The sequence below is a fragment of the Ailuropoda melanoleuca genome, chromosome 16 (assembly GCF_002007445.2).
Source record: "Ailuropoda melanoleuca isolate Jingjing chromosome 16, ASM200744v2, whole genome shotgun sequence".
Classification (NCBI taxonomy): domain Eukaryota; kingdom Metazoa; phylum Chordata; class Mammalia; order Carnivora; family Ursidae; genus Ailuropoda; species Ailuropoda melanoleuca.
In genome coordinates, this window is record NC_048233.1 from 82,861,918 (window position 1) to 82,888,058 (window position 26,141).

Consider the following 26,141-nt stretch of genomic DNA (forward strand, 5'->3'; position numbering starts at 1 on the left):
GTTTCTAAAGTACCTTAGCATTCTTGCCTTGTTTTTTTTGCTTGTATTCATCCTCCAATTTCCATGGCCCCTCTGACTTTGGAAGGCTTCCCTTGGGGCAGCTAGTGGTAGACCTTGGGGCCTCCTCTAATAGTCACTTGGTACCAGCTTGAAGCAAATCTTTTTAAATTCATCTCATTTGCTCAGAATCACTTCTCATCGGGTCATTAAAAACACTGTTTAATCAAATGCTTAACTTATATCAGTTTGAGTCTACATATAGACGTCTGTGCAGGATTATAGCTCCATTTTCCATCACTCAGCAGTCCCATAATCCTCTGCTTTTTACACAAAGCTTATTTCTTTTCAAATTCACATGTGGCTTTCATTTCAATTCCAGAATTGACCTTGATGTGCTTTTCTCTCTCTCTCCGGCCGCTGGTCTGTATGGAAGATGGACTTTTGCTTTCAAAGGAGATTTGTTCATTCTGTTAGCAGTGCCTCCTGGATGGCCCTCTAGTACATTACTTTTCCAAGTGGTTGGGGAGCTCTAAAAGGGAACAGGCTGAGTACTTGAAGGTTCGACTACCCCTGCCCATTCTCATTTGCAGGGCATAGTTTGCGCTGAGGCTATTGGCTTTAGCTATAGACACCATAATAGCCAATATGTATTGAACACTTAGTTTGTCCCAGACGTTTGTTAAGCTGTCTAACATTGATTAACTCGTTTAATCTTTGTGAGATGGTAGGTCTTACTATTTTACAGATGAGGAAACGAAGAGATCCAGAAATGTTGAGTAACTTGTTTCAGGTTACAAACCCGAATGGTCCAGTGTGTGTCGGTGTCAGAACAAAACTTTCTTGACTGTGGTGAACGCTTTGGTTCTGCTTCAGTTGTGTCCGGGCAGTAGGAGGTAGATAGATCCCTTAGGATTCGCTCCTAGTCAGTGTGGGGTAAAACCTGGCTTCCAGGTTGGCTTCAGAGTGTGCATGGCCTCCTCTGCCCCAGATTGTTTCTGCCCGCTGTGGCCCAAGAGTGAGGTGCAGCTCTCTGGGCTTGCCTCCCTGGTCTTGACCGCTCCGTGTGAGAGCTATGGGAACCTTTTTTTTAAACTTTATTATTTAATCCTGGCTTCTGATTGTCCTCTCTGTGTCCTCTCATCTTCTGGAATTTCAAAGACCGTTTTAGAAAAGCCACAGCCCTGAGACCTAAAATTGATAACCAACAAGTAAGTACCTCATAGCACGGGAGAGCTTAGATTCCTAGATTTGACTGTCCTGCTCTGTAGCACCCATGAATTGCTGGGATTCTAGAACTCTTGTAGGCACTCCCCCACACCCACATCCCCTGCAAAGGAGGAAAAAAAGCTTTTGTGCGTGGATCTTAACTGCATACATTTTATCACAAAAATAATGTGTTCCCTTTACAACCCTCTACGTGCCACTTACACAGAGGCCCAGAGCTACTTGCTTTTAGCCTTGACTGCCAAGGGCACTGAGCACCGTAGCTGGTAGTGCCAGGCCGCTGTGTGCATTTGGGCCTTGCCAGTTCAGTCCTGGGAGCCGTGCTCTGGCCGCCCTGCTGTGCCTCTTTATCCTGTTGCTTGTTTTATGTGCCACTACCTCCTGTTTGCTTTTGTTCGCTTTCTTTTGGTTCCGTGCTCTCTTCTGAAGCTCGTCCCCATAGTTATGCTTATGGTTTTCCCGGACCTGGACCTCTGCATTGTGTTTTAAGAGTCATTGTTCTGTGCCCCTCTATGGAATTTTAATTAACTTGAGTTTAGTAGGAGTTTATGGTTTGATTTAGTTGCTTGTCTCACCTGGGCAATAGTGCCTTTTCTTTTATCCTGTTAGGTGTTTTGAGTTTTATTAGCAAAGTTCTGAAATTGTAAGACTATTTTAAGATGCCAGCATGGAGTGAGTGTAAAGTGGTGAACTGCTGCCCTTAATTCAAGCCTCATTTACCCACCTGTGCCCCTCTTGCTGCCTGCCCTTGCAGAGAAAGAGGGAGTCTGACTAGAAGAGTCGTATTTGTGTTCAAACCTGATTCACTTCTCCAAGATCACGGTTTTGTGCCATTTCTAAATTACTGTAGAACCCATCTTTTTGTTTCAGGGGTGAAACCAAGGTCCACGTAAATTACCTGGGGAAGTACAGCCTGTGGGCCTCCTTATGAGTGGTCTCCCCTCCCCACACCCACCTCCAGCACTTTATCTCTTCGTGGTGGTAGCCGCTGTTTACGCACAGGTGTTCTTTAGTGATGCGGGCCACCGCTTCCTTGGAGAGTGCGTGGCAGTGTTTTCTTGCTAATAAAAAGGCTGTCATAATGGGTTAGGCCCATAGGGGCTCGGCCCTTCTGTACTTGTATTCCCAGGGAGAAAAATCTCTACCTTAATTACCACATCACACTAGCAGAGAGGTGTGGCTGCTAATTGATTAGATGACAGTCCTTTGCATTGGTGTGGAACTGTTGGGGTGGTTTTGTTTCCTTTCCTTTTTAAATAAACAAATAGATTTGAGCCAGGTAAGTTTATTTTGGATAGCTGAAGAGCTGAGTAGGGATTAATCTCCTGTCTTTAGTGCCATTTCTGTGTCTTTATTTTCTAACTTGGTGGCATGGATTACGTTGGCTTTCCTTGCCGGTCTGGGAGGCAGGGGTCTTTCCCTCCCCTGCCCCTCTGTGTGCTCCCTCTCTATTCGGTAGAACCAGATTCCTTTATTTGGTTTGCTGTTCATTCCCTCCTATCTTGGAATTGTTGAACTCTATTCTGAAATATATTTTTAAGATAGTGTTTAAAAGCAAACACCGTGCCTTTCTTGAAACCACAGAAACTGCTTGTGAAACAGCCGCCAGGGCAAGCTGCCAAAACTGCACTGTGAACCCACCCCAGTGACAAATGTCAGACACTGACGGCGCACCGTAGTCATGATTATGGTGTGAGGATTTTCTCAGTAATACATGTGTAGGTGCTGAGCTCCCGGCTTCACCTCCAGAATGCCCACATTATAACATTCTCCACGGTAAACTGTTCTGGAAGGGTCTTGTGTAGCTAATCTGCTATCTGCTGTACAGGAAAGGTGGAAAGGTTTTAAACAAACCCAATTCTCATTCCCCCGCGCTGTTTTTTGTTGTTTTTTTTTTTAGGAAGTGATTTTCTTTTGGGGTGATTTGGACCAAGCCTCTTACCAGCTTTTCCCATTTTTAAGTTAGAACTGCCTTCAGAATTGTTTTCCCCCACAATAGAGGAGGACTTGGGCCTTGATCTTTATCCCCAGGCCCTGAAATAACTGACTTTTTTTTTTTTTTTTTAATGGCATAGAATCTTCTGTTTGTTTAGGGAATTTTATTTCTTTCCAAGTACTTTCAGGAATGAGTATTTGTTCCTCCCTACTACCTTCCAGAAGAGCTCTGACACTGCTGGTAGCCCGATAGGTAAGGGTCCTGTTTAAAAACTGGGGTCCATGTGCCCTGAGCTCTGGCATTGATTGAGTGGGAGTTAAGGGGGGAGATTGGGCTTGCCAACCAACAATTGAGAAATAAAAGGAAAAATGTGTAAATGTGCCTCCCTCTTCACAGTCAGCACTGTGATGGGGGTTCTCGATGCAGAGCTTTAGGAATCCCTTGTAGACTTCCCCAAGAGCACCCTCTTTTGTTCTCTTGCTAGGGGTTTATTCTGACTTCATTTCCATGACCTGAGTCCTGAGCAACTTTTTTGACTTTGTGTTTAAGCTCTTCCCATATCATCTTTGCTTGTCTGTTAGGCCTGTCCCTAGTTTCCAGATGGGGAGGAGACCAGGAAGGCTAATGATTGACTCTTCAGTGAGTCAAGCCCTGTGTTGGCTTCCTCTTATGCCAGCATCCACAACTCACCACGGTTCATTCAATGGGTGGGCATCCCCATTCGCTGAAGCCCCAGGGTTTAGATAGATCCTGGCAGAACTCATGGCCCTAGCTATAGGTGAGACCTGCGATCTTCAGATCTCTTTTCCCGTGGTTCTTCTGAAAAAGAACAAAAGGCACAGACTTCTAGTAAATTGGGGGGAATAGGTGGACTGTTAACTTTGGTTCCTGGATTTGGTCCCGCATTGGACCGTGTGATTTGTGCTTATTTATCTCTCCTACTAGTTAATCAGCTCTTTTGAAGTCTGGGCTTTTTTATCTTTTTCTGTATCTCTTCCTCCCCCAGAGTCTTTTGGAGTGCTTTGTGGATGGTCATCTCTCAATTATTTGTGAAATAAAAAGTTGGAAAAATTATAAAATAGACGTTCTTATAGCCACCCTTAAGGGAGTGTGTCCATATTGATTGTAAATCAGACCCCTCTCTGTCCAGAGTTTGGACATATATGTCTTAATTTGTGTCTTAGCAGGTGTAATAATGACTAAAGAGACAACTTATTCAGGATGAGAGGATAAAAAGAAAGGTTAACGCTGTTACTGGGTTGTGTTAAGAGCCCAGAGAGGAAACCATACGGGGAGAACACACTGCTGAGGAAGCCCTGTCTGGCTTCCTGAAGTAGGGACCAGACAGAGCCAGAAAGCAAGCCCTCCTGGTTTTGCTGAGTTCTGTTCTTGCCTCTGACACACAGCATCTCTGGCTACATTGTTGCTTCTGGTTCAATTGGCCTCATCCTTCTCTCTTTTGGATGGGTGAACAGAGGTACACTGAGTGTTGGGGACTTTGTCCAGAGTTAGAGAGATCATGTGCTCTGTATCAGAAAACTGGAGTTATTTATAGTGGGAGAAAAGCTCAGGAGCATGGCACAGGAAGAACTAATTTCACACCACCTCAGTGCCTGATGATGTCGAGAACCCAGATTTTTCTTTGAGCATCTCGGAGATCAGTTGCTTTTCTGAACTGACCCAAGAACTATGAGATCAGGGACCATGTTTTCCAGGACCATTGTGGGTAGGGCAAGAATGAGAGGATGACCATTTTCTCCTTTCTTCTCCATTCCCCGGTCTTTGTGACTCAGGGTGTAAAAGCTCCACCTGACTTTTGAATCTCTTGCCTTTGAACTGGTGCAGAAGGCACTAGCTGTGTAGGGTGGTGGCAAAAAGACCTGTTGGACTGGTCTGCTGGGACCCGCCTCCCCCCTCCCCTTACTGGGGGCAGGGAGACTGAAACTGCTGCTTGGGGCTCTGCCAAGCCAGTCTCTCCTCATGGGTCACCTGCCCAGGACAGTCAGGTGGGCAGCTCCCCACCCCGGAGCTCTCTGAGGAGCCGGGCTGCTGGGGAATCCTGTTGCAGGTGGGGATAGGCGCTTAGATGTGCCACGTACTCTGCCAGGGCTGCGCCTCCTGAGCACGGCTCACACCCGTGTGCAGAGCCCTGGGGCCTGCCAGAAATAGACTATGTCCCGGTGCCTTTCCCTTGTGCCTTGGAGCCACACTCATGGTAGGCAGAGAGGCTGGGAGGGTTGAGGAGCTTATAAATTGTGGGTAAATGAAGTCTAGGGAGGGAGAGGATCCTTCCCTAGGGCACCCTGAGTTCAGGGTTGTCATGTTTCTAAGTCTGAGGTAGTCACCTGAGTTAACTTCAGTTTTTTTCAGCCCTAGGCAGAGGAGATTTTCCAGTGTGTGAGCCTCGTGTCCAAGGCATATTATATATAAACCAGACTTTTAGGCAGGTTGACCCAATGTAAACCAAGGTCAGGATGTGCAGACCATGCCCACTTCCTGCTACAGTCTCAGGGACAGGTCTGGAAGGCCTATGAGCACAAAGGCACTGAAAACCCTCACACCCACACAAGGCGGACCTTCATTTTACAAGTGGGGAGACATGGGGCCTGGGAGGGTAAGTGACTTGCTCAAGGTCATACGACTTGTTTGGATGGGACTGCGTCTAGAATCATTCTCTCTCAGGGACTTTGGCAATATACCTCCATTGCTTCCACGTCATAAGCAGTCCCGCTGCCTGGAAGGCCTGCACAGGGGCTGACCCGCAGACCTCATGGCAGAAGGGAGGCTGGGAAAGGACAAGTGGAAGGGCAGCAGTCCCCAGCTCCACACACTGGAGATGAGTTCTGAAATCCTGCCAGACTCTCTGTCCATAGAGGTGCCAGAAGTCTTGGGGAATGGATTGAAAGCAACGGGCGTCAGCATTCTAGCCCTGCCCCAGGTTGGAGGGCTCACATGGGGCCGAGCTGTGCTCAGAGCTATCAGGTGAGGAGACTCCGGGAAAAGCAGGAAGACCCTGACGCCGACCTTCCGTCGTGAATTAGGAAGGCATTTATGGAGAGCCTGTTAGGTGCTGGGTACTGTACCCAGGCACTGAAGACACAGAGATGACCTAAGTCCTAGAAGTTTCCATCAGGCTGCTCTCGGTCTTGGGTAACGGTGAACAGGGCAGCCACCAAGAGTTGTGAGGTAGGCCCTTCAGGAAGCCACGAAGTCCTTGTACAAGAGGCTTGAAGTGATGTGTGTCAGGGACCTTGTGAAGTCAGAGGGATGGAGCAGGGAAAGCTTCCTGGAAGCGATGTGTGAGCGGAGGCTACCAGGAAGAGGCATGGGAGTGGATGATGGAGGGGAAGCATTCCAGGCAGTGGGAGGCTGTAGCAAAGGCCTGGAGGTCTGAGAGAACATTCTACATTTGAAGACAGTTGGCTGGAGCCCAGAGTGAGACTCTAGGAAGGGACAGGGCCAAGCTGGAGCTGCAGGCAGGGAAAGGGAGCCAGCCAGCTCATTACGAAGCTGAAGGAAAAATCCAGAAGTCATGTGGGTCTGGACTGAAAATACATGTATATGTATATATACATACACAGACATTTACACACGTATACACACGCATGCATGTGCACACAGATACATATACAGGAGTCCTGTGTGTTGGAGGGGCACTTTGACTATGAAGCTGTCACTTCCTGTTGCCAGTGCTGAGTGCCCTGCTGACATGACTGTTGGTGCCCCCCACCCCGTGCTGTAGAGTGCGGGACTGGACTGGATGTTTACGCTCTGGTTTGGGTGGAGAGGAAGCTGAGGCGACAGTCTTGGTGGGGCGACTCTGGCCTTAGCTTTGGAGCAGGTTGGCTGAGGACGCTGGGGAGCTGCTTCAGCCCAGAGGTCAGGCCCGATTTCTCTCTTCTCGTGGGGGGCGTGACTCACAGGCCGTTGCTGCCCCCCAAGGTTCTTGCCGGCTTTTCAGAGGCAGCCGTGGAGGCCCGTGGCAGCATTTGGTGAGAAAGAGGAAGTACCTGGTGGCTGTCCCTGCTGCCACTCCGCGCAGACATTTCTGTCACTAAACAGCACCTCTCTGTGGCAGCCCTGGGCTCTGCTCTGGCAAAGGAGGAGCTCTCTCCTCCCGTGGGAGGGGCCATCATCTGTGGCTTGCGCGCTGCCCTTGGTCGCAGAGTAGCTTGCACCACACAGCCAGTGAGAGTCCCGCTTCCGGCCTGTCATCAACTGCTTGAGTGGCAGACCTTAACTTACAAGGTTGGAGAAATGACCGCGCTCCAAACCGCAGGGGTCAGGGCACCACTGGCAAAGCGTGTGAAAATTGACCTAAGGTTGGAGCATGGACTGTCAGCCTCAGAAAGCCATCACGGGACAGTGTTTCACTTCTGACCACGTATGGATGCTGCCCTGCGAACGGCTGGGCCATCCCCTCTCCTGCCAGGGAGTGAGTTTTGTTCCCATGCTGGCCTGGCTTTTACTGTTTCCCTTCCTGCCTTTCCCCAGGGACCATAAACCTGCCCACCTCCTGTTATGTTCTAGTTCTGATAGGAGTACCATTCAGAGTTCTTGGCAGGAGACCAACTCACTTCTACCCATGTTGGTTTCCCCTCCTTTTCACCGTGTGTTTGATGTGCACGTTCTCCAGAGTTCCTTATGCAGCTGGTTGGCTCTGTAGTGCCCAGAGATTGGAGCGTGCCCGCCAGGAGAACTCAGCTGCTTCCCTCCCTGGTTTTAGGGGCGGGGCTTGAAAATAGAGAATCATAATCTCCCTTCCTCCTCCTCTTCCTCCCCCCTCCCTGTCCTCCTCCCCCCACCTCGTCCCACCCCCAAAACTGCCAAGCAAACTGGAGTGACCGGCTCAGAGGCTCCAAGCGGGGACTCAGCCCGCCTCACTGCCCTGCATGACAGCGGCTATCTGGAGGAAGATTAATGCACACGTGAGTATGTGAACTCTAGAGCACATTACCGTCTTGAGCCGGTTCTCTGTGGCAGGTGTGGACTCACTTGGTGTTAGGGGGACCAGGACTCCTTAGAGGAGATGGTGACCCAGCCAGGTGTGTGTCAGCCCAAGGCCACCCTCTTCTCTGATGCATGGGGAAATGGAGAGTGCTTCTAAACACCCCTGCTCTTCAGAAGAGCTTGGTGGGTGGTTTGGGGAGGTTATTCTTGGAATCCCTTGCAGCACAGTACCCCTCTTTTCCCTAAGCCAGGTTCTTTAGCTCCTAAGCTGGACTGCTACCTTCCGTTTTCATAGTAGGGGTATATCTTCCCTGGCCTCAGCTAGACTGAGTAAAGAATTAGGAAAGTGGTAGCTGCTTCCCTTTGCTAGAAGGGGAGACTGGGGGAGGGAGTGCAGGTTGCCAGCAGGTGTTTCGCTTTTCCCCTCTGGCTAGCCAGAGAATGGCCCCGCCCTAGCCCTCTTCTGCCCACCTGTCCAGCCAGCTAAGGGAACACCCGAATGGAAACACCTTCTTGCTGCTAAGGCCCAAGTGCCTGAGGCAGAGACCAGATCAGAGTAGCCCAAGCTTGCTGAGAGGGGAGGATGGGTTACTTAGGGGTTGTGACAAATGGCTTTGCAGAGGAGCAAGGGAGAGAGAATCTCATTTTTCAGAGCCAGGGGCCAGCTTCTCTGCAACATCACCTTCAAGAGTTTAGGCTGCCTGGAGCCATAGGCTCGGGTGCTGACCTCTCTCTCCCCTCCTCCTCTCTGTGTCTTGTGGCCAGTGCTACCACTGTCAGGTTGACACTCTGGTTAGAGAAGGTGATCCTCATCGGGTCCCCCGACTCCCTGCTACCTGAGCCTCTCTGCCCTGGAGCTGTGCCTACTTCGCCTCCCAGTTCTGACTTCGAGTAGGCAAGAAATGGTTGTAGGAAGTCCGTTTGGGTAGTTTGACTTCTGCTTGGACCTGTAGGCATCTGAGAACTGAGTGCTTGCTTTATCCAAAGACCCCTTCGGAACCTCCCTTTTTGCGTAAACCCTACACCTCAGACATCTCTTGTTGGGCCAGTAAGGCTTTGCTTGGGTATGAATTTAGTTTGGGGCTCTTCATGGGGTACTGTGTTGGCCCTTGCTCTCGTCTCTCCCTCACCCCCCCCCGCCAAAACCCTAACATTAACCTTTCATACAAAGAACGTTGGAAGAATTGAGCAGTGCCTCAAGGTCACTGGGTCATAAGTGCATTTGGCATAGTTAGCTGATTTGGTGTTTGGTGAGAGATTTCTGCTTTATATTTGAGCAAAAGATTTCTTGCCAGGAGGCCTCTGGGCCGTGTTGCCAGTGCTCGGCCTGCGTACAGGGTTTGCCCCCTTCCCTCCCCTGACAGGTTGTTTTAATCCTCTTGCCTATAAACAAGTGCAGCAGGACGTGTCAGGCCGCTCACATGACCTTGGTTATCTCTTCATGGGGTAACCAGCATCAGCTTTAGATATCACGGTCACTTGACGTGGCAGAGCTGTCAGGGTAAAGAGGTGGAGACGCCAGGAGGAAGCCTGGGTCTGCCAAGGAAGGTACCATGGTCCCCCCTTACCCAGTTTCGCTTTCTGCGGCTTCAGTGAACCATGGTCACCCGCAGTCCAGAAGCAGATGGTCGGAGGTCAGCAGTAGCCTAACACTCGGTCGCTCACGCCGCTTCATCTCACCACGTAGGCATTGTGTCATCTCCCATCCTGACAAGAAGGGGGAATGCAGTACGGGAAGATATTTTGAGAGAGCACATTCACATAACTTTTATTACAGTATGCTGTTAAAATTGTTCTATTTTGTTATTAGTTTTTGTTATCAGTCTCTTACGGTGCCTAATTTGTAAATTAAACTTTATCATTGGCATGTATCTATAGGAAACTACATAGTATATATAGTTGAGCCTTGAACAACATAGGGGTTCGAGGTGCCGACCCCCACTCAATTGGAAATCCGTGTATAACTTTTGACTTTCCCAGGCTTAACCACCTGTAGCCTACTGTTGACCTTTCCGATCTCGTGAACAGTTGATTAACCCGTATTTTGTATGTTATATGCATCATATTCTATATTCTTAAAATAAGCTGGAGAAAAGAAAATGTTACTAAGAAAGTCATAAGGAAGAGAAAATACATTTACAGTACTGTTCTGTATGGAAAAAAACCTGTGTATAAGTGGACCTGCGCAGTTCAAACCCATGGTGCTCAAGGGTCCGCTGTATATAGGGTTTGGTACCGTCTGTGGCTTCATGCATCCACTGGGGGTTACTGGAGAATATCCCCCATGGATAAGCTAGGACTGCTGTAAGTGAGGGTGTGTGTGACTCCTTAGTAGGGATCAGGTAGGGAAAGTCTGCTCTTGTGGGACAGGGGTGAGAAGAAGGCAGTTTCATTCCTTCCTGCTTCTACTCTTCCTGAATTCCTACTTCTGGTGTCTCATTTCTCTTTCTCCTGTATCTCAAATCCTGGCTACGGGGGCCCAGGACATGCAGCTGTTTCGGGAAACTGCCCCTGAGACAGATGCATGCTAGTTCATGGATACAAACCCCAACACCGAAAATCCCGTCTTCCCAAACAGTGATCTTGTTGTGTCGTGTGAAGGACAGCTGGTGGTGGGAGCCTGGCTGTGTGGAAGGCTGCTGAGTCTCTGAGCCAGAGCCGCCCTGGAGGAGCTGGGAGTGCAGCTAAGTTACCACCACCACCACCACCCTCCCTCCTCCCCTCACACAGGCTTCCCTGTCTCACAACTGAAGAGGCCGCACTCTTCAGGACACGCCAGGGCCTCTAGCCACACTGTGTGAGTTGTGTGTGTCCGTTTCTTAATTACTAGTCACATGTCCCATTGCGACTGTTGATTTGCAAGCTTCCAGGTCCATATATCTAGAAAATCTCGGCAATATTGCTGACATTGTATATCACAGGAGCTGTGGGGTGCATGCTGGATTTTCCTAGGGTGCAATGTGTAGGTTTAATGTGCTTTTTATCAGGGCAGAGGAGAGTGGCCTTTTATGGAAGGGATAAAACAGTTGAGCCGCTGGAGCCTTTGCTGGCTCTGCTGGAAACCCAAGTCCAAGTCCAGGCTGTGCAAGCAGATGAACAGACCTTGGTCTTCATCTCAAGAGCTCTCCTGGGCCAGTTCGAAAAGATCCATCTCTTTTTGGAGATAGAGAGCATTTGTGGTGAGCATTAGGTAAAGAAGTTAAAGCCAAAAGTCTTGTCTTTTTCTGGTAACCTACAGAACCTCCCAATAAGTTGGGAAAGCCTATGGAATTAGAGTAATAAGAGCCAGCATGTCGTGAGCATTTCGTATGTGCCAGGCATTGTTCTAAGTATTTTGGACAGGGTTTGGTATTTGGTAAATTCTGACTTGATACCTTTTGTTTTCTCTTAGTAGGAAGCCTTCTCTGTCTGTGGGGTCTTTGTGGTGGTTGCTTGGACTACATAGAACAGCAGAATGCGTAGCAGTGGCCTCCTGCTACCCACCTAGATTCTTCTGATCGGAGGTGTCCTGGGTGGGTTTTTTCTCTCAGTCTTCAGATCTTTATTTCAGTCACCATGCCTATTGGTAATTAGAGCTGCCCTTTGGGATGTGTTGGGGAGGGTCTGTTTGCCTCTGTAGGCACCCTTTCTTTCCTGCCCTTTCTCGGTGAATTCGGAGGTGATGAGCTAGAGGCTTGGCTGCTTGCCTCCTTCAAAATAACCAGTATTCTCTTGTTTGCAGTCTGTGTAATAGTACATTTAACAATGCCCAACAGTGGCCCCCTTCTTCCCTAGCACCACTTGTTAATTGGTGCTTCTAGTTCTGGAGGGCTTCCACCAGTACTGAGCTAATCCGTACCAAAGGGCCCTGCTTCCAGGTTCATATCAGAGGTCAGAAAGCTCAGACTCTCAGGGGCACCTGGGTGGCTAAGTTGGTTGAGTGTCTGATTCTTGGTTTCGGCTCACGTCGAGGTCTCAGGATCCTGAGATCAAGCCCTGAGTTGGGCTCTGCACTCAGTGTGGAGCCTGCTGTGCTCTCTCTCTCTCTCTCAAATAAATAAATCTTAAAAAAAAAAAAAGCTCAGACTCTCTTCCCAGGACTTTCTCTGAAAAGATGAATTAACTGTTAAAGATAGTGCTTGTTAAGAAGGCACTTGTAATGGATAATGGCCGTCTTCTCATATACCATCCTCTCTGCTCCCTAGGTCAACTGCACAAACAACTAGGCCGCCCTGAGTAGAGCTGCCATTGCCACCAGAAGATGAGCAGTGTTTGAGGCCTACAAGCAGAGCTGACATATACACAGTCTCACTGAGAAGCTTTCCAGTCTCCTCCACCTAACTTCTGACAAATGAGCCCTCTTCCAGATATCTGGCCAGCTAGCCAAGCACCTGCCCAGGTCATGGCCACTTAGTAACAAGGTCCAGCAGTCTCCATCCTCAGCCCAGGGTTGAGGCCACAGTGGGTCCAGTGAGGTAGATAAGAAGCACATCCCAGGCGTCAGGTGCCGAGCAGGGAGACCATTCTAAGGAGCATTTGCCCCTGATATGCCAGGGGACTGTCCAGGGTCCCTTTCCTTCCCTCTCTAGCTGAAGAGAGAGAGCTAGAGAGCTCTTCCATAATTAGCCCATCTTTCCTGTAAGGCAGTACCCACTCAAAATTCCTTTCAAAACTCCAGCCTCATTTCTCACCTCTGCCTGAGTTCATTTCTCCTCGGACCCTGCCTCCTACCTGACCACCCCAAATGCTTTGAAGCCCCTTTCCCCAGCTCAAGCCCTCTTGTTTTAGGCCCTCACCCAGGGTTTGAAGGTTACAGAGCCTCAGTTACTGCTGCCCGTGCTGCTTAGGGAGCAAAGACACGTTCCCTGGGTCCCGAGGCGGAACTCTTGAGTTAGTGTTCCTGTTCTGGGCCCTCTTAAATCTTAAGTATGGTTAACATACTACTCCAGATACAGTGGTGGGGCCTCATGAGCTGGTCTGACACAGCCACCATTTGTTCTTCTCCGAATGGAGCTTTTGCTAAGTTGGGGACCGATGTGCTGCAGCACATTCGCGTGTGCTTTATGGAGATGTTCTCATTAGTTTGTAGTCATAGCATCTCTTAGGAAAAGTAAGTTGTCCTTCTGGATACTAAATGACAAAGACAAAAAGAAACATACAGAGGTACTGCTTCCCACCCAGAAAGGTTGTCTGAGAGCTACACTACTCTCGAGATCTAAGGGATGGGTGAGACCAAATTCTCAATTTTAGCTGATTGCACTCATTGTCAGAAGGCACTGGAAACAGCCCCCCTTCCCCTGGCCAGTGTCACCACTCAGGTGCTCTCACCTGCTTGGGTTCCTAACAATCTGCTGCAGGAGGAAGATGACGCCTCCCCCTGTGAGCAGGAGCAGCCCCAGCCCGATGGGGGTTTGCTCATGCAGAGAGCGGCCAGTTGGATTTTTAATGGTCACGCAGCCACATTGCAGCCTGGCCAGGTGGGAACTGCTCTGAGGTGACAGTGGTAGTGATGACCTTAGGTGGTTTCCCTTACTCATTCCCCTGCTTGGGCTCCGACCTCTGGCCACGCTGAGTTCTGGGGCAGCAAGCGTTGTCCCATTGTTTTTTCTGATATTTCCTCCTCCTCCTTCAACACCCTCTTTGAGACTGGAGGAGTAGGGAGGCAGTCTTTTTTTCCACTTCCAGAGAAAGATGCAGTGGAAGGAGGCACATGTCTTATTCAGCACCTTCCAGTGTGGAGCTGGAACTGGATAGGACCCAGAAAGCCTGTTTCCCAGCCTGGAGCTGGATCTGCTCCTGGGCATGAAGATGTTCTAAGGAAACCACGTTGGAAAGGGTGAATACAAAGGGTTAAATCACTCAGGTAGAAAGGTGGATGCGTAAATGCTGAGAGAGGTTTTTTGTGGGGGTTTTTTTTGTTGTTTTTTGTGTTTCTGGTTTTTTGTTTTGTTTTGTTTTTTTTAATTAAGATCTCGTGCTTCTTTTTTACTTTGTGTTGGCAAAAACCCCAGGAGAAGATGGGAGATTCTGGGAGGAGATGATTTTGCTGGGTGAGTCAACTGAGCTCCCCAGCTGCCGTTTTTAGTTCCTTTGCTTTTCTGTAACAGGAGGCAGCTTGGGGAGGGGTGTGGGGGGCAGGGTGGGAATGCCGATTGTGCAGCAGGACAGGAGGCAGGTGTGTATGGGTGAATTTTGTTGGCGTTCTTGGGGTGACAGGGCCTTACAGTCACTACATCGGTTCAAGGAGGAAATATGAAAGCCGAGTTCTCAGTGTGGCAAAGAGTAAATGTCTCCTACAAGTCACTGTCACTTCCCCAAATCAGTAGCTCTTAGAATGGCCTGAGCTGTGTTGCACTCTCACAGCAAGACACAGTGGTTTTGATAGGAAAGCAGTTGTGAGATTCAATGTGGAGAGGCAGAGAGCAGTCTCAAGTGGGAGGGCCCAGTGGTTGTGGGGCATCAGGAAGTTCAGAGGAGAGCCCCCCCACCCCGATGAAAGGAGGGGGCTTGGGCTTGTTTGAGGGGGCTCAGGGACGGGACTGTGGTGGCATAGGCCCTTCCATCCCTGGCTCTGCCTGTGTTCTGAGTCTGTCTCCAGTCCACCTTGGCGACCACCTTTGCCTCCAGCATTGTGTCAGGAGAGAGCACCAAGGGCCTTGTCAGCCAAGGAAGTTTGTTAGTGGAATGAATGCTGCATAGGTGCCCTCCATCCTTGGGCGAGGGGATCTTGTGGCTTCCTGCCCTCTTGGATGATGTTGTCTGCAGTGGACACAATGGGGGTTATTGGTGCGGGGCCCAGAGACTGTCATGAAGATGCCCCTACACATTTTATTTATTCCTTCATACACACGTATTCATTCAGTACCTGTTGCAGACTCCTGCTCTGCGCTGGAGGCATTGTTGTGGGCCATGAATCAGACAGATCCGGTCCCTCCCTAAAGCACCGTCTAGTGGGAAGGCCGGATGGGGAACCAACAACTGTCTTGAAAGAGGAGAAAGAGGTCTTGTGACAAGAGGTTTTGATCTTCCTCTGCCCTTGTCTCACCTTCCAGGAGGGTGACTGTAAGGATCAAAAACTTGTACCATTTTTATTCAAGTATTTTACCATGGGCCAGCTGGGTGCAGGTACTAAGCGTTAGGCACTAAGGGCATACGAGGGTGAGCAAGACACCATCTCTGACCTCTCAGAGCACGAGGAGGCTAAGGCGTAGTGACACAGAGTCAGAAGAGATGAACGGGTATAGACGGTGCTGTGAAAAGGGAGAGATCACTCTGTGCTAAGGAGGTGTCTGGATAATTCCTCGAACAAAAGGATTTGGGATAAACTCGGGATAACCGAGTGTTTACTGACCTGGATCCCTTAAAAGAAGTTGTTGCATGATAGCTGGAGCCTTGCTTTAGTGTGTTTATCTGTGTACCTCTTCGTACCACACTTCTGAGCCGTTCTCTACCCAGCAGCCGGAGTGGCAGAGCTGGGGTCCCACTGCAGATCTGTGACTGCAGTTTGACGCCCTTTGCTACCACACTGTATACAGCCAAACAATGTGCTAAATAAAAACATAAACTACAAAGGAAGGAAGAGGGAGGCCCAGGCACCTCAGCTGCACTGGTTAGACTCCCATCAGCTCCCCACAATCCTCTGTAAAGTGAGCCAAACCTTTCTGCTGCAGGCTGCCTTCTGCCTCCCCCAGAGCCCTGGGCTGCTGGCAGCCTGACTCTCTCCTGTGATATGGAGGAACTTGTTGGTCTCCATGGTTACAGTAACCCACTGGTACGGGCGGCGCCGAATGGAGTGCGAGGCTGGCAGTGTGAGCTTCCCCCAGCCCTTGGCACCATGTGGTACTGGTATGTCGGCTGTTTCTTGGACCTCTTCTGAGAGGAAGGAGTTAAGGAGCCCATGAGGAAAGGGAAAGCAGGCACACCTTCCTCCTTCTCTGGGCTACTTAGAAGCCAGAGGCGTGACTGCCTTCTCATTCACCCACTCCTCTTGGCAAGAGCGATTTTAGGTTAGGAAAGAGGGTCTTTTTTTTCCTGACAGCCCAGCCATGGTAGAAATTTTACTTTTCCCTATTCCAGAAGCAATACCAGCTTTACTCCACTGGTGCTTGTAGTCAAGTTCTTAGAGACGATCGCTCTTCTCCGGGCTCAGAGGACCCCTTGAGATGGGAAGCGGGTTCCTATCCGAAAGAGAAGCAAGATCGTAGGAAACGTTGTCAAGACCTTACTGTGCACTGGGCACTTTTCCACACTGGTGTGCATATTCCGTTTTGTCTTCATGCCGATCTTGTGAAGTGGGTCCAGCTGGTGTCTACATGTCCCAAATAAGGAAACTGAGATCTAGAGAAGTCAAGGAATCTTGGTTGTGCTCAGTGAACTAGTAAGGAGCAAAGGCAAGATTCCCACACCAGGCCCATCAGCCTCCAGAGCTCTGTCATGCTGTCCTGCCTCCCTTACTAAGTAAGCAGAGGTACTGTGGTGAGTCTAATATAATGTACAGTTCCCTCCCCTAAGTTTCTAGATGGCAGGAACCAGATCTCTCTGAACTCTGCAACTAGCCCTGGCTCCAGAGGTAGGCACTCAACAAAGGTTTGCTGAATTAGCAACAGTAATTGGGGATTGAGATAGAGACCAGACCCCAGTGAGCAGATTCTCAGGGACAAACTGGTACTGGAAGCTGGTAAAGCTCTGGTTACTCAGTAGAATCCACCCTGTTTGAGGAACAGCCCAGCGTTTCAAGTGGCTGTGAAGGCAGGAGATGTGAGGGGTCAAGCGCTGTATTGTGGTGCCCCTGCACGCAGGGGAGCGGGCTGCGGGTGCTGGATCTGTTCTGGTGGCACTCCAGGTCACTTCTTGCCTGCTGGTCCTCCCAGGCACGTGCTGGGTCCTGCCATGGCTGCTTTGAGGCCTGCAGGCTGCTCCCCTCCTGGCCCAGGCTGCAGTGCTGGTCCCCCTCCCTTGGGGTGAGGCTTGCAGCTCAAAGAGCTAGCGGGCAGTGACCCACCATGCTTTGGGCTTTGGGCTTCAGTTGCTGGCTCTGCAGGTCTCTGTCAGGGGGGCACCTGCCCTGGCTAGAAAGAGGGAGCAGCCCTCTGATACTCTGACACAGCCCCACCTCCCTTCTGCACCAGGGTATTAAGGGAGGGTGAGGGTACCCCGGGCGGAGTCATCACAGTTAATTTTGGGGGTGGGGAGGTTGCAGCCAGCCTCTCCACTGGTCAGTGCTTCCCCCAGCCTCACGAGATCTCTCCTACCCACAATGCTCCTCGGGTTTCTTGACTCTTGGCAGTTGAGAGTGACAGTTGCTCAGGATTAAAGGATGCAAAGAGGGTTCCTGAATGCGGTGAAGGAGGAAGGGTTAAAGAACTAGCCACTCGCCATGGCCACGTGACTTGTCAGCTCAGTCATACCCATTTCTCCCCAGCCTCTCTGTTTGAGGTCAGCGCTCGGTACTTCCTCAGTTTACGAAACCCCTTACTGCTTCCCACAAACAGGATTGAGGAAACAATCCTTCTGTCACATTGCAGAACCCTAGGGACTGGAAAAATGCCGCCGTTTGATCCTGTTCTAGCTTCTGAGTGAAGGGGCAGGTGGTCGCTGGCAAGCCTGAGCCCAGGGTCCAGAATAAACCCGAAGCTCTTGCACTGAGATCAGGGCCCACTTTGGAGAGGGGTGAGAGGAGCAGGGCGCACTGTGGTACCCCCCGAGTGTGTCCTCACAACAGCCCTATGCACTGGCCTGAGCCAGACACTGGCATTCCTGTTGCCCTAGGCATTCCCCCCCCCACCCCCCGGCTTCCTTATCTTCTTTTGGGGGAAGCCAGCAAAGGTGACCGTGAGGAACAACAGAGTGCTGACCTGGGCACGAAAGGCCTGGGCTCCAGTCCCGGCCCTGCTGGGAGGCTGTGGGACCTTGGGCAAGTCTTGTAACCTCTGTGCTTTAGTTTCTCCTCTGTAACATGAGGATGCTACGTATAGGTGTGGAGAACATAGAGAATACGTGGCAGAAAAGATAGTGTCAGAAATGTCAAACGTGTGGATCCGGGCTCCTGTGTAAGGCGAACGCTGAGTGGCATGGTCTCCTGCTATCTGTGGTCAGGTGCTGGGAGGGCACAGAGGAGGCTTTGCCCTACCCTAGAGGGGTCTATGGCCTACAGCATGAGATCTTTCAAGAGTTGCTTAGTGGGAAAGATCCTAGCCATGAGATATGGGATGAATTCGAAGTAGATCTGGGAGCCAGAAGAAAGGCATGACCAGAACACAGAACTCGGACAAGGGAGGGCTCCAGTCGCCCCAAATTAGCAGATGCCCAAGACAGGAGAGCTTTGCAGGAAGAATGTGTGAAGACCAGCATCCCTGCTGTCCCTGGCCCTCGAAGTTCTTAAAGCAGTGTTGTTGTTGTGNTGTTGGTGGGGGGGGGGGGGTGATGGAGACTCACTGGGTGTTGGGCAGGAACCTAGGAATGGACTCCCAGAATCAGGGCTGGAAGGGACTTAGAGGGACATTTGGTTGGTTCCCCATCTTTGGGGCAAATTTTAGGATTAAATGTCTTATTCAATCAGTGACAAAGATTTTTAGTCTAGAACCCATCGACCTCTATAGGGGCTTCATAGGGTCCCTGAACTCCCTGAAATTACATCCAAGTATTTTACATATAAGTGGAATATGCATTTTCTAAGTTAAACACTGCTTTTTGTGAAGCAGGAGGTCCATCTGCCACTGTTGAATTGTTGGTTTCTGCTTAAACCCCCCCCCTTCTTGTTATCCCATGGGTGGTTTGCTGGTCTTTGGCAAGGCTGCTGCTCTCCGGTCAGCCGGCCTGATTCACACATACTCCTCCCAGCCAATTGGAGCCCCTACCCAGGTCCCACCTGCTGCAGGTGAGATAAGGACTTTACGACAGCCCTGGCTGGAGGGAGCCTCCTCACCCTACCCTCTCCCAGCTGTTACCCAGCAAAGCACCTTGGGGAGGGTGGGGCAGCCCACTTCCGGGGAGGGGGAGGGGAAGGGAGAAGGAAGTTGAGCTAAACCCGCCTCTCTCTCTCTCTCTGCCTCCCTTCTTTCCTGTTCCCCGCCTGCCCTTTCCTCCCACCTTGCTCCCGGTGGTGTCGAGTCCTGGGACTGCATGCATTTTCTGGCCACCAGGCCCTGGCCTGCGGGAAGCTGTGGGGCTTTTTGTCCCTGTTGCTCTCCTTGCCAAGCCCGGTCTCTCTCCGCTAGTGGTGGTTTCGGTTGCGACACAGTCCAGGTTCCCAGGCAGGAGCCGCTCGGGCCTGGCTGCTTCACTGTTTTTCACTGAGGAGGTGGTGGAAGGTGTCGCCTGCTTCGGCTGAGTAAGGGTGGCTGGCAGAGCCGGCAGCCCCCGCCCTGGGCCTGGCTCTTCCCGGCCTCTGTACTTTGCCCTCGCTGCCTGACAGGTTCTGCTCTGGGCTCTGCTGAATGGAAGTTGCTGGTAGTCCTTGTCCCTTTCTCCAGTCGGGTATGTTTTCCCCTTTTCTGCTGTAGGATTGTCCCCTTCCTCTCTCCTCCCTCCCACCCCAAACGCAGGATCTTTAAAGAATTGCTAAATGGAGCCAGGAGCTAGCACTGGTAGTAAAATTCATGGAAAGAGGCACTGGCTGGGAAAGGAAGAGGGGGCAAATACCGGAAGAAGAGTCTCCATAGGTTGAGTCAGCAGGGGCACCCAGAGGAAGAGGAGGGGGCAGGTGACAGGTGGAGGCCCAGGGAGGGTGCCCCGGTGTTCCAGTGAGGGGAGACTGGGGTCTGGGGCGGGTGCGCTGGGCCAGCGCCCAAGGGACCCTTTTCTTCCCACAGTGCCCAGGCTTACTTAGCCTCTGGCCGGGGAGTACCTGCTTATCACCCCTCCCAGCCCTAGGGAAGTCTCAGGACACTTGAGGCTGGGCCTGAATGCAGAGCCCCACAGCACGAGCTTTCTGTGGGGGAACTGTTGGTAGGAGCCCCCAGCATTAGGGAAGGGGCCCTGCCTACCTGAGTCAGCGCTGGGCCTCTGGGGTGGAGGCTGTCTTCCCCGCGAACCTGGCAACACGCCTAAGGCTGAGTTTGGAGATCCCAGGTTGAAGGGCTTGCTAGATAGAAGGCTCTTTCTTTTCTCCCCAGGTCCTATATTCCACCTCTCTGTTGAGCCTCCAAAGCAGTTCACATCCCACTTCTGAGTCAGGCCTGCTAAGTCACCTGTGTGGTCTCCCATCAGTTCCAAGTCTCACAGGGAGACCCCCTGTTTTTCCAGAAGGCTGCCTGAGACTCATGCTGGCAACTTGCAACAGACTTCCTCAGATATTTAGGGTCTGACTGTGGTGTGCTGTGGGCCAGGGATTTTGGAATGTCTGGTGTTCCTATCTTACTGTGAACAGGGAGGACAGAGGTGGAGGGAAGAGTGTGGCTTTAGCCAGATCCTGTTTCGTCGGCCCAGAAGGGCAGCCAGTCCTCAGCCCGCCACCTGGTGAGATCTGGTTCCAGGCTGAGTGGGCCTAGTCAGGACCACAGAAGAGACGGTCTCCGCACCCTCCCTCCACTTTAGCCTTCAGGGCAGCCGCCTCGTGTGGGGCCATGGTCCAAGAAACATTTTCTACTGGAGACTTTTTCCTTTCTCCACTCCCTTTCTCTGCTTACTTCCCTGGGCTCTCCTCACCTTGGTCCACATCCCTGCTATGGGAAATGTCTCAGAGAAGGGGTGAAAAGGAGGGAGAGGAGGGCTGCAGTCTTTGGTCTTTGAGTCCTGGCAGTTGGGTGATTTCAGTCCTGAAAAGGGAGTGGGGTGAATTTGGGAACGGGGGATCAAAGAGCACAGGCCAGCGTTCTCTGCTTCTCTGGGTCCTAGACAAGCGGAACCTTCTGTCTTTCTGTTCTGGATGCCCGGCTTGGGACCAGCCCTTCACAGCTGCCCTGTCTGGTTGCCTCCTATAGAGGCCAGAAGTGCTGGTGCAGGCTAGCAACGTGGGCCAGCGGGTCCACAGCTCAGCCTGGACCCCTCTCCAGTGGGGAGGGCCAGAGCATCTCTTGTGGCCTTGGCTTCTGCTGAGCGACTGCTGGCTTAGGAGGACTCTGCTCAGAGGTGGAAGTCTTATTGACAAAGAGATCTTTGACTTTGCAGACAGTAGTATTTGGGAACTAAAAATAATAGCAATAGTGGTTGCTCTTCTCATTGAGCACTGAATAAAGCATTTTACGTGTGTTCTCTCACCTAATGTGAAGTAGGGAATATTTTATTGCCACTTTACGGATGAGGAAACTAATGCCAGTAGGTGGGGGAGTCAGGACTCGAACCTAGTTCTGCTGGACAGAGCTTCTTGGCACCCACTAGACCATTTCCTGACACAGATGTGTGGGATCACTCTGCGCTGGTCCTCTTTTGGGTGATTTCTTTCCCTCTTTGTAATCTCATCTCCCTCTCAAGGATGGTGTTGGTAATAATAAAGTTAGCATGTGTTGAGTCATTGGCAGATTTAGGGTTTGGACGCTAGCAGTTTGTCTCTGGCATTTGCACTCTTAACCACATGTCTCTACCCCTGTAAGGAAGGAGGTGGATGGCGAGCCCCTCTTGTGGTTATTGATGTGCTTGAGGTCCGGTGTGCCGCTGAGCCTGGCAGGCAATGCTGTCCTGCTGTGCCGCACAGGCCAGCCCCGAGGGCCGGAAGCACCAAGAGGGAGGGGCAGAGCAGAGGTTGGGCAGGACAGTAGGATTCCCAGATTTGGCTTCAGAAGGGCAGGGGGCCCAAATCTTCAAGTCAGCACTAAATTCCTATTACCAATTTTGAGCGCTTGGAGACTACCAAGCTCCTGCTGCCTTTGGCTCATATCCTCAGAAAAGGGGAGTGACAAGAAACTTGGGGGTGAATTGGAGGTTTCCAAGGACATTTTTGCCACCCATCTTCCTCTCATGAGAGCTGGGGCAGAGGGAAGGTTTTCCCTGTTCATGGCCCCTGAGGCAGGCCAGGTAGGACGTAGGCAGTCTAGCAGCACTTGCTGGGAGGATGGGGCTGAGAAGAGGTAGGGCATAGAGGCCTGGCCTTCAGGACCCTGATGGAGGGGGCTCAGGGTACCCTTCAGGAGACTGAGCCGAAGGCAGGTACCACTAGGGCCTAGGAATGCCCTTCTCTCCAAGGGGTGTGAACCCTAGGGTTGCTGTGGAAGGGTAAAAAGCAGGTGTTTGAAAATCTGGTCTAGCAAACACTGAGGACCAGCCAGAGTTAAGTGAGCAACAGGGAGTGTGAAGCACAGAGGGCAAGAAAGTTGTGTGGGCTGCAGCGGGCAGACAACAAAGGTCCTGGGGACTTGGTGGAGATGGGAGTGTCGATGAGGACTCACAGGAGAAAGAGAACATTCCCTTAAGGGCGAAAGAGGTTAAAAGGGATTCTGCTGAGATGTCAGGAAGCTCTCCCTTCAAAATCGACCATATGCGTGGGATCTTTTTTTTTTCCTCCAACGCCTGAATCCATGAGGTTTTGGGATCTGAGTCAGACCACTTACCCCAAACCTGCCAGCAGCTACTATGCAAGGAGAAAGAAAGGCCCTCCGTTAACACAAGGAAGAAGAGGGAAAACGTCAGTAGCCGGCTGTTTGCTTTGTGTTCTTGTTTTTCTGCCTGGAAAGCATCTGGTGAGGGAAGCAGGCTTCTTGCAGGGAACCCTGGACAGTTCCTTGGGTGGCATAGCAAGTCCTTTCTTTTCCCTGTGGTTGTGGAGGGCTTCACGAAAGAAAGCCCAGCCCGAAGGGGCCGTGGAAGGAAGAACTTGGACTCACACTCATCTGGTCATCCTGCTCTCCTCCACACTGTGTCCTTGAAATTTCTGAGGTAGCTCTGGACGGTTCCGGGATGAGGCTCTGGCAGCACTTTGTCTCAGTATGTGGGAGCGATGGCGTGAGGCATCATTTACCTTTGAGAGGTAAATCAGGGCTCCAGACAAGACTCAGACCAGACTCTTAACACTTTCATTCAAATGTAAGTGTATGATTAAGTGGCTTTGAGTAAATTCACAGACAATAACAGTTCATTAGGACACATTCATTAGCACAGAAAGAAACCCCACACCCCTTGGTTGTCACCCCCAAGTCCCCACTCTCCTCAGCCCTAGGCTAGTCTGTCTCTGTGGATTTGCCTATTCTGAACATTTCAAATAAATGGAATCATACAATACGTGGTCCTTTGTGACCAGCTTTGTTCACTTAGCGACCTGTTTCCAAGAGTCTTCCATGTTGTAGCAGGCGTCACTGCTTTTCATTGCCAGCGAAGATTCCACCGTGTGGCTTTTCCATACTGTGTTTCTCCATTCATCAGTTAACGGAAATTCGCATTGTTTCCACTCTGGGGCTATTGTGAGTGTGGGATGTTACGAATGCACATCAGTGTGGATGTCCGTTGCATTTGTCTTCGGTGTGCACCGAGGAGCGGAACCGCTGGCCCACACAGCAGCTCTGTAGCCCTCTGAGAAACGTACACGTCTCTGTGTAAACGTGTGTTTTCGTCTGGGTCATGCCGTTTTTGTGTTCCGTTTATGTAGCTGTTCCGTGCCATTGCTGTCATTCCTGCTTTGTCACACCCTTATTTGAGCGATGGGATATCTGAGGGCAGACAGTCGCCTTGCTCAGACCCTGTCATTCAGTTTGTTCGCTGCACAAGTTTCATTGAGCATCTGCCATAACTCAGATCGTGTAGGTGCTGGGATGTGTCAGTGAATAATGACGTATGCCTGCCTTCCTGAGCTTCCATTCTCATCGGGATCGACAACAAATGAATGTAAAGTGATAGATAATAAAAGTAAGGGTGAAGCGTTGGGTGGTGATGAGTGCTTTGAAGTAATTCTGATTGTTGGGCTCCTGGGACTTCGCCGCACCTCCTTGTCGAGCGTGAACAGGCAGCAGTGCGGCCAGCAGGAGGCGTCTGCCCACAGGAGGCAGAGAGGCTGGCAAGTGATTGCCGGAGCAGTGGGACAGCACAGGTCCTGAGCTCCCACGCCCAGAGGACGCTGGCACTGGACCGTATGCTCTGCTCTCTTGGAGTGAAGACTGGTTCCTTTCTCATTTCCTCCCCCATGCCTTCCAGTCCTCGGCCTGCCTGCCAGCCCCCTGCAGCCCGCCCCTACCCACCCCCTCCCTCAGCCTCGGGTTTTTTGTGGAGCGCTAAGGGCAAGGGTATGGGGAACTGAGAGGGCAGTGTCCGGAAAAGTGTGCATGTCTCCACCCTGCAGCCCACCCTGGGACACCTCGACCCCAAGCCCAGCAGTAAGTCCAACATGCTGCGGGGCCGCAACTCAGCCGCCTCTGCTGACGAGCAGCCCCACATCGGCAACTACCGACTCCTTAAGACCATCGGCAAGGGCAACTTCGCCAAGGTGAAGCTGGCTCGGCACATCCTGACTGGGAAAGAGGTGAGCTCCGGGGGCGGGGTGCGGTGGGACAACTGCCACAGCCACCCTCTTGTTGTCAGGTGGAAATGCCATCAGGTTGAATGGAAGTGCTGAGAGGGAGGAGGCAAAAGGAGGCGGAAATACAGAGGAGGAGGGAGAGTTGAGTCCTGGGTTCAACCTGCTCAGAGAGGGAATCGGGGGCTTTTTGTCTCCTCTGCAGGTAGCTGTGAAGATCATTGACAAGACCCAACTGAACTCCTCCAGCCTCCAGAAAGTAAGCACACAGTACCTTCTGTTCCATTCTAAACCTCTCTTCAGGGGCCGATGATCTACTGACCCCGTGTGGGCCTCCCCTTGAATCCTTAATTTAAAAATCTCTGGTCATTTCACTGTCCCTGCTGCTCCGTGGCTCTGCTGTCTGTGGGGCTCTGATCAGATCTACCACGTTGACCCCTCCTAGGTGGGCTTCCTGGCCACAGGCACTGGCTCTTTAGAAGTCTTTCTGCCCTTCCCCGCCATTTGGCCTATCTGTCTGACCTGCTTCCTTGCTATCTTCTGGCCCATGGCCAGCCCTATGCAAAAACACGCGTTGGTAGCCATTATTAGAAACATGTATTTGGTGACTCCGAGATCTGCCGCGATCCAGAAGAGTGGCTCTAGATGTACAGGGATAAGAGGAGGCAGGGAACCCTAACACCAGATTTGTGCCAGCTCCATTTTTGGGGATGTGAGTATGGAAGAATGGGGTTTTTAGAAGCTCAGCTCCACTTTCGAGCCCTTGACAGTTTGTGCAGATTAAGGACAGGTACTCATAATTTGCCTTCTCACTTCTAGGCTCCTCTTGGCCGAAAGTCACAAAGTCATTTGCATGTAGTGTTCACTAAGTGAGGTTGAACTTTTCCTTCCCTCCTTGATTTACAGTGGGAAACAGGTGTGTCTTAGCTAGCTGATCAGGTGGGGACACATACACCCTGGTTGGGAAACTATGAAGAGCTGGTGGGGACATGAAAAGGAGGCTTCGATTGCAAAATGGGACAGCTTGCCGGTGATGGCTTGATATCGAACTGGAAACTCTCTGCCCTCTCCCCTCATCCTGGGCTCTGGCAGTTAGGGGAAGCAGGAAATCTCCCGTCTCGTTCCAAAAAGCTGCCCCTGTTCAGGTCAGTCCCATTTCCTTGTGCCCTCCTACTCCCCTGACCCTGGCTCAGAGTTCCTGACCTTGATTCACCTAGTTCGTTCTTCCGTGAGGTAGACCGAAGTTTCTTCCCGTGAGTACATTGTGTTGTTTGAGTTAGGAGAGGGCGTAACCTCATGCTGATAGTCAACTACAGTGGGGTTAGGAAGCTTGGGACTAGGGTTGGGGGCTGGTATCGAGAGGGGCACTCACGGACTACCAGTGTGGAGGTCGAGGTGCCTTAACATGCTGGCAGCCAAAACCAAGGTGTTTCCTATTTTTTGTTAGCCCTGGGATCCCCTCAGGGTTCTTCGGTTCAAAGGAAACCCTACTGTCATCACCAGGGGTTTCCTTAGAGCTTTCCGGAAGGAAAGGAAAGAGGGCTACTCTTGACATATTGGCTCAGACCCTACAGGGTGGAAGCCAGCTTGGTGTGGGCCATTTAGTCTTTGGTGCGGTCCAGCCTGCCATATGGTAATTGTCACAGTCAGCCAGGCTGTCTTATTTCCCAACTTTTT

At 51.1% G+C, this 26,141-nt stretch overlaps 1 protein-coding gene across 13 annotated transcripts in view; it reads left to right on the plus strand.

Moving 5' to 3' along the window:
• The window catches only part of MARK2 (microtubule affinity regulating kinase 2), a 54,522-nt gene that overhangs the window by 15,309 nt on the left and 13,072 nt on the right, over positions 1 to 26,141 (plus strand). For 12 of the 13 annotated variants that reach the window (XM_034645955.1, XM_034645953.1, XM_034645950.1 and 9 more), the window contains exons 2-3: positions 24,291 to 24,470; positions 24,670 to 24,723. In XM_034645955.1, coding sequence (XP_034501846.1) covers positions 24,291 to 24,470; positions 24,670 to 24,723 — 234 coding nt within the window. Of the gene's footprint in view, positions 1 to 19,126; positions 19,565 to 24,290; positions 24,471 to 24,669; positions 24,724 to 26,141 lie in introns of those variants that run through there. The other variant, XM_034645956.1, reaches the window with a different exon arrangement.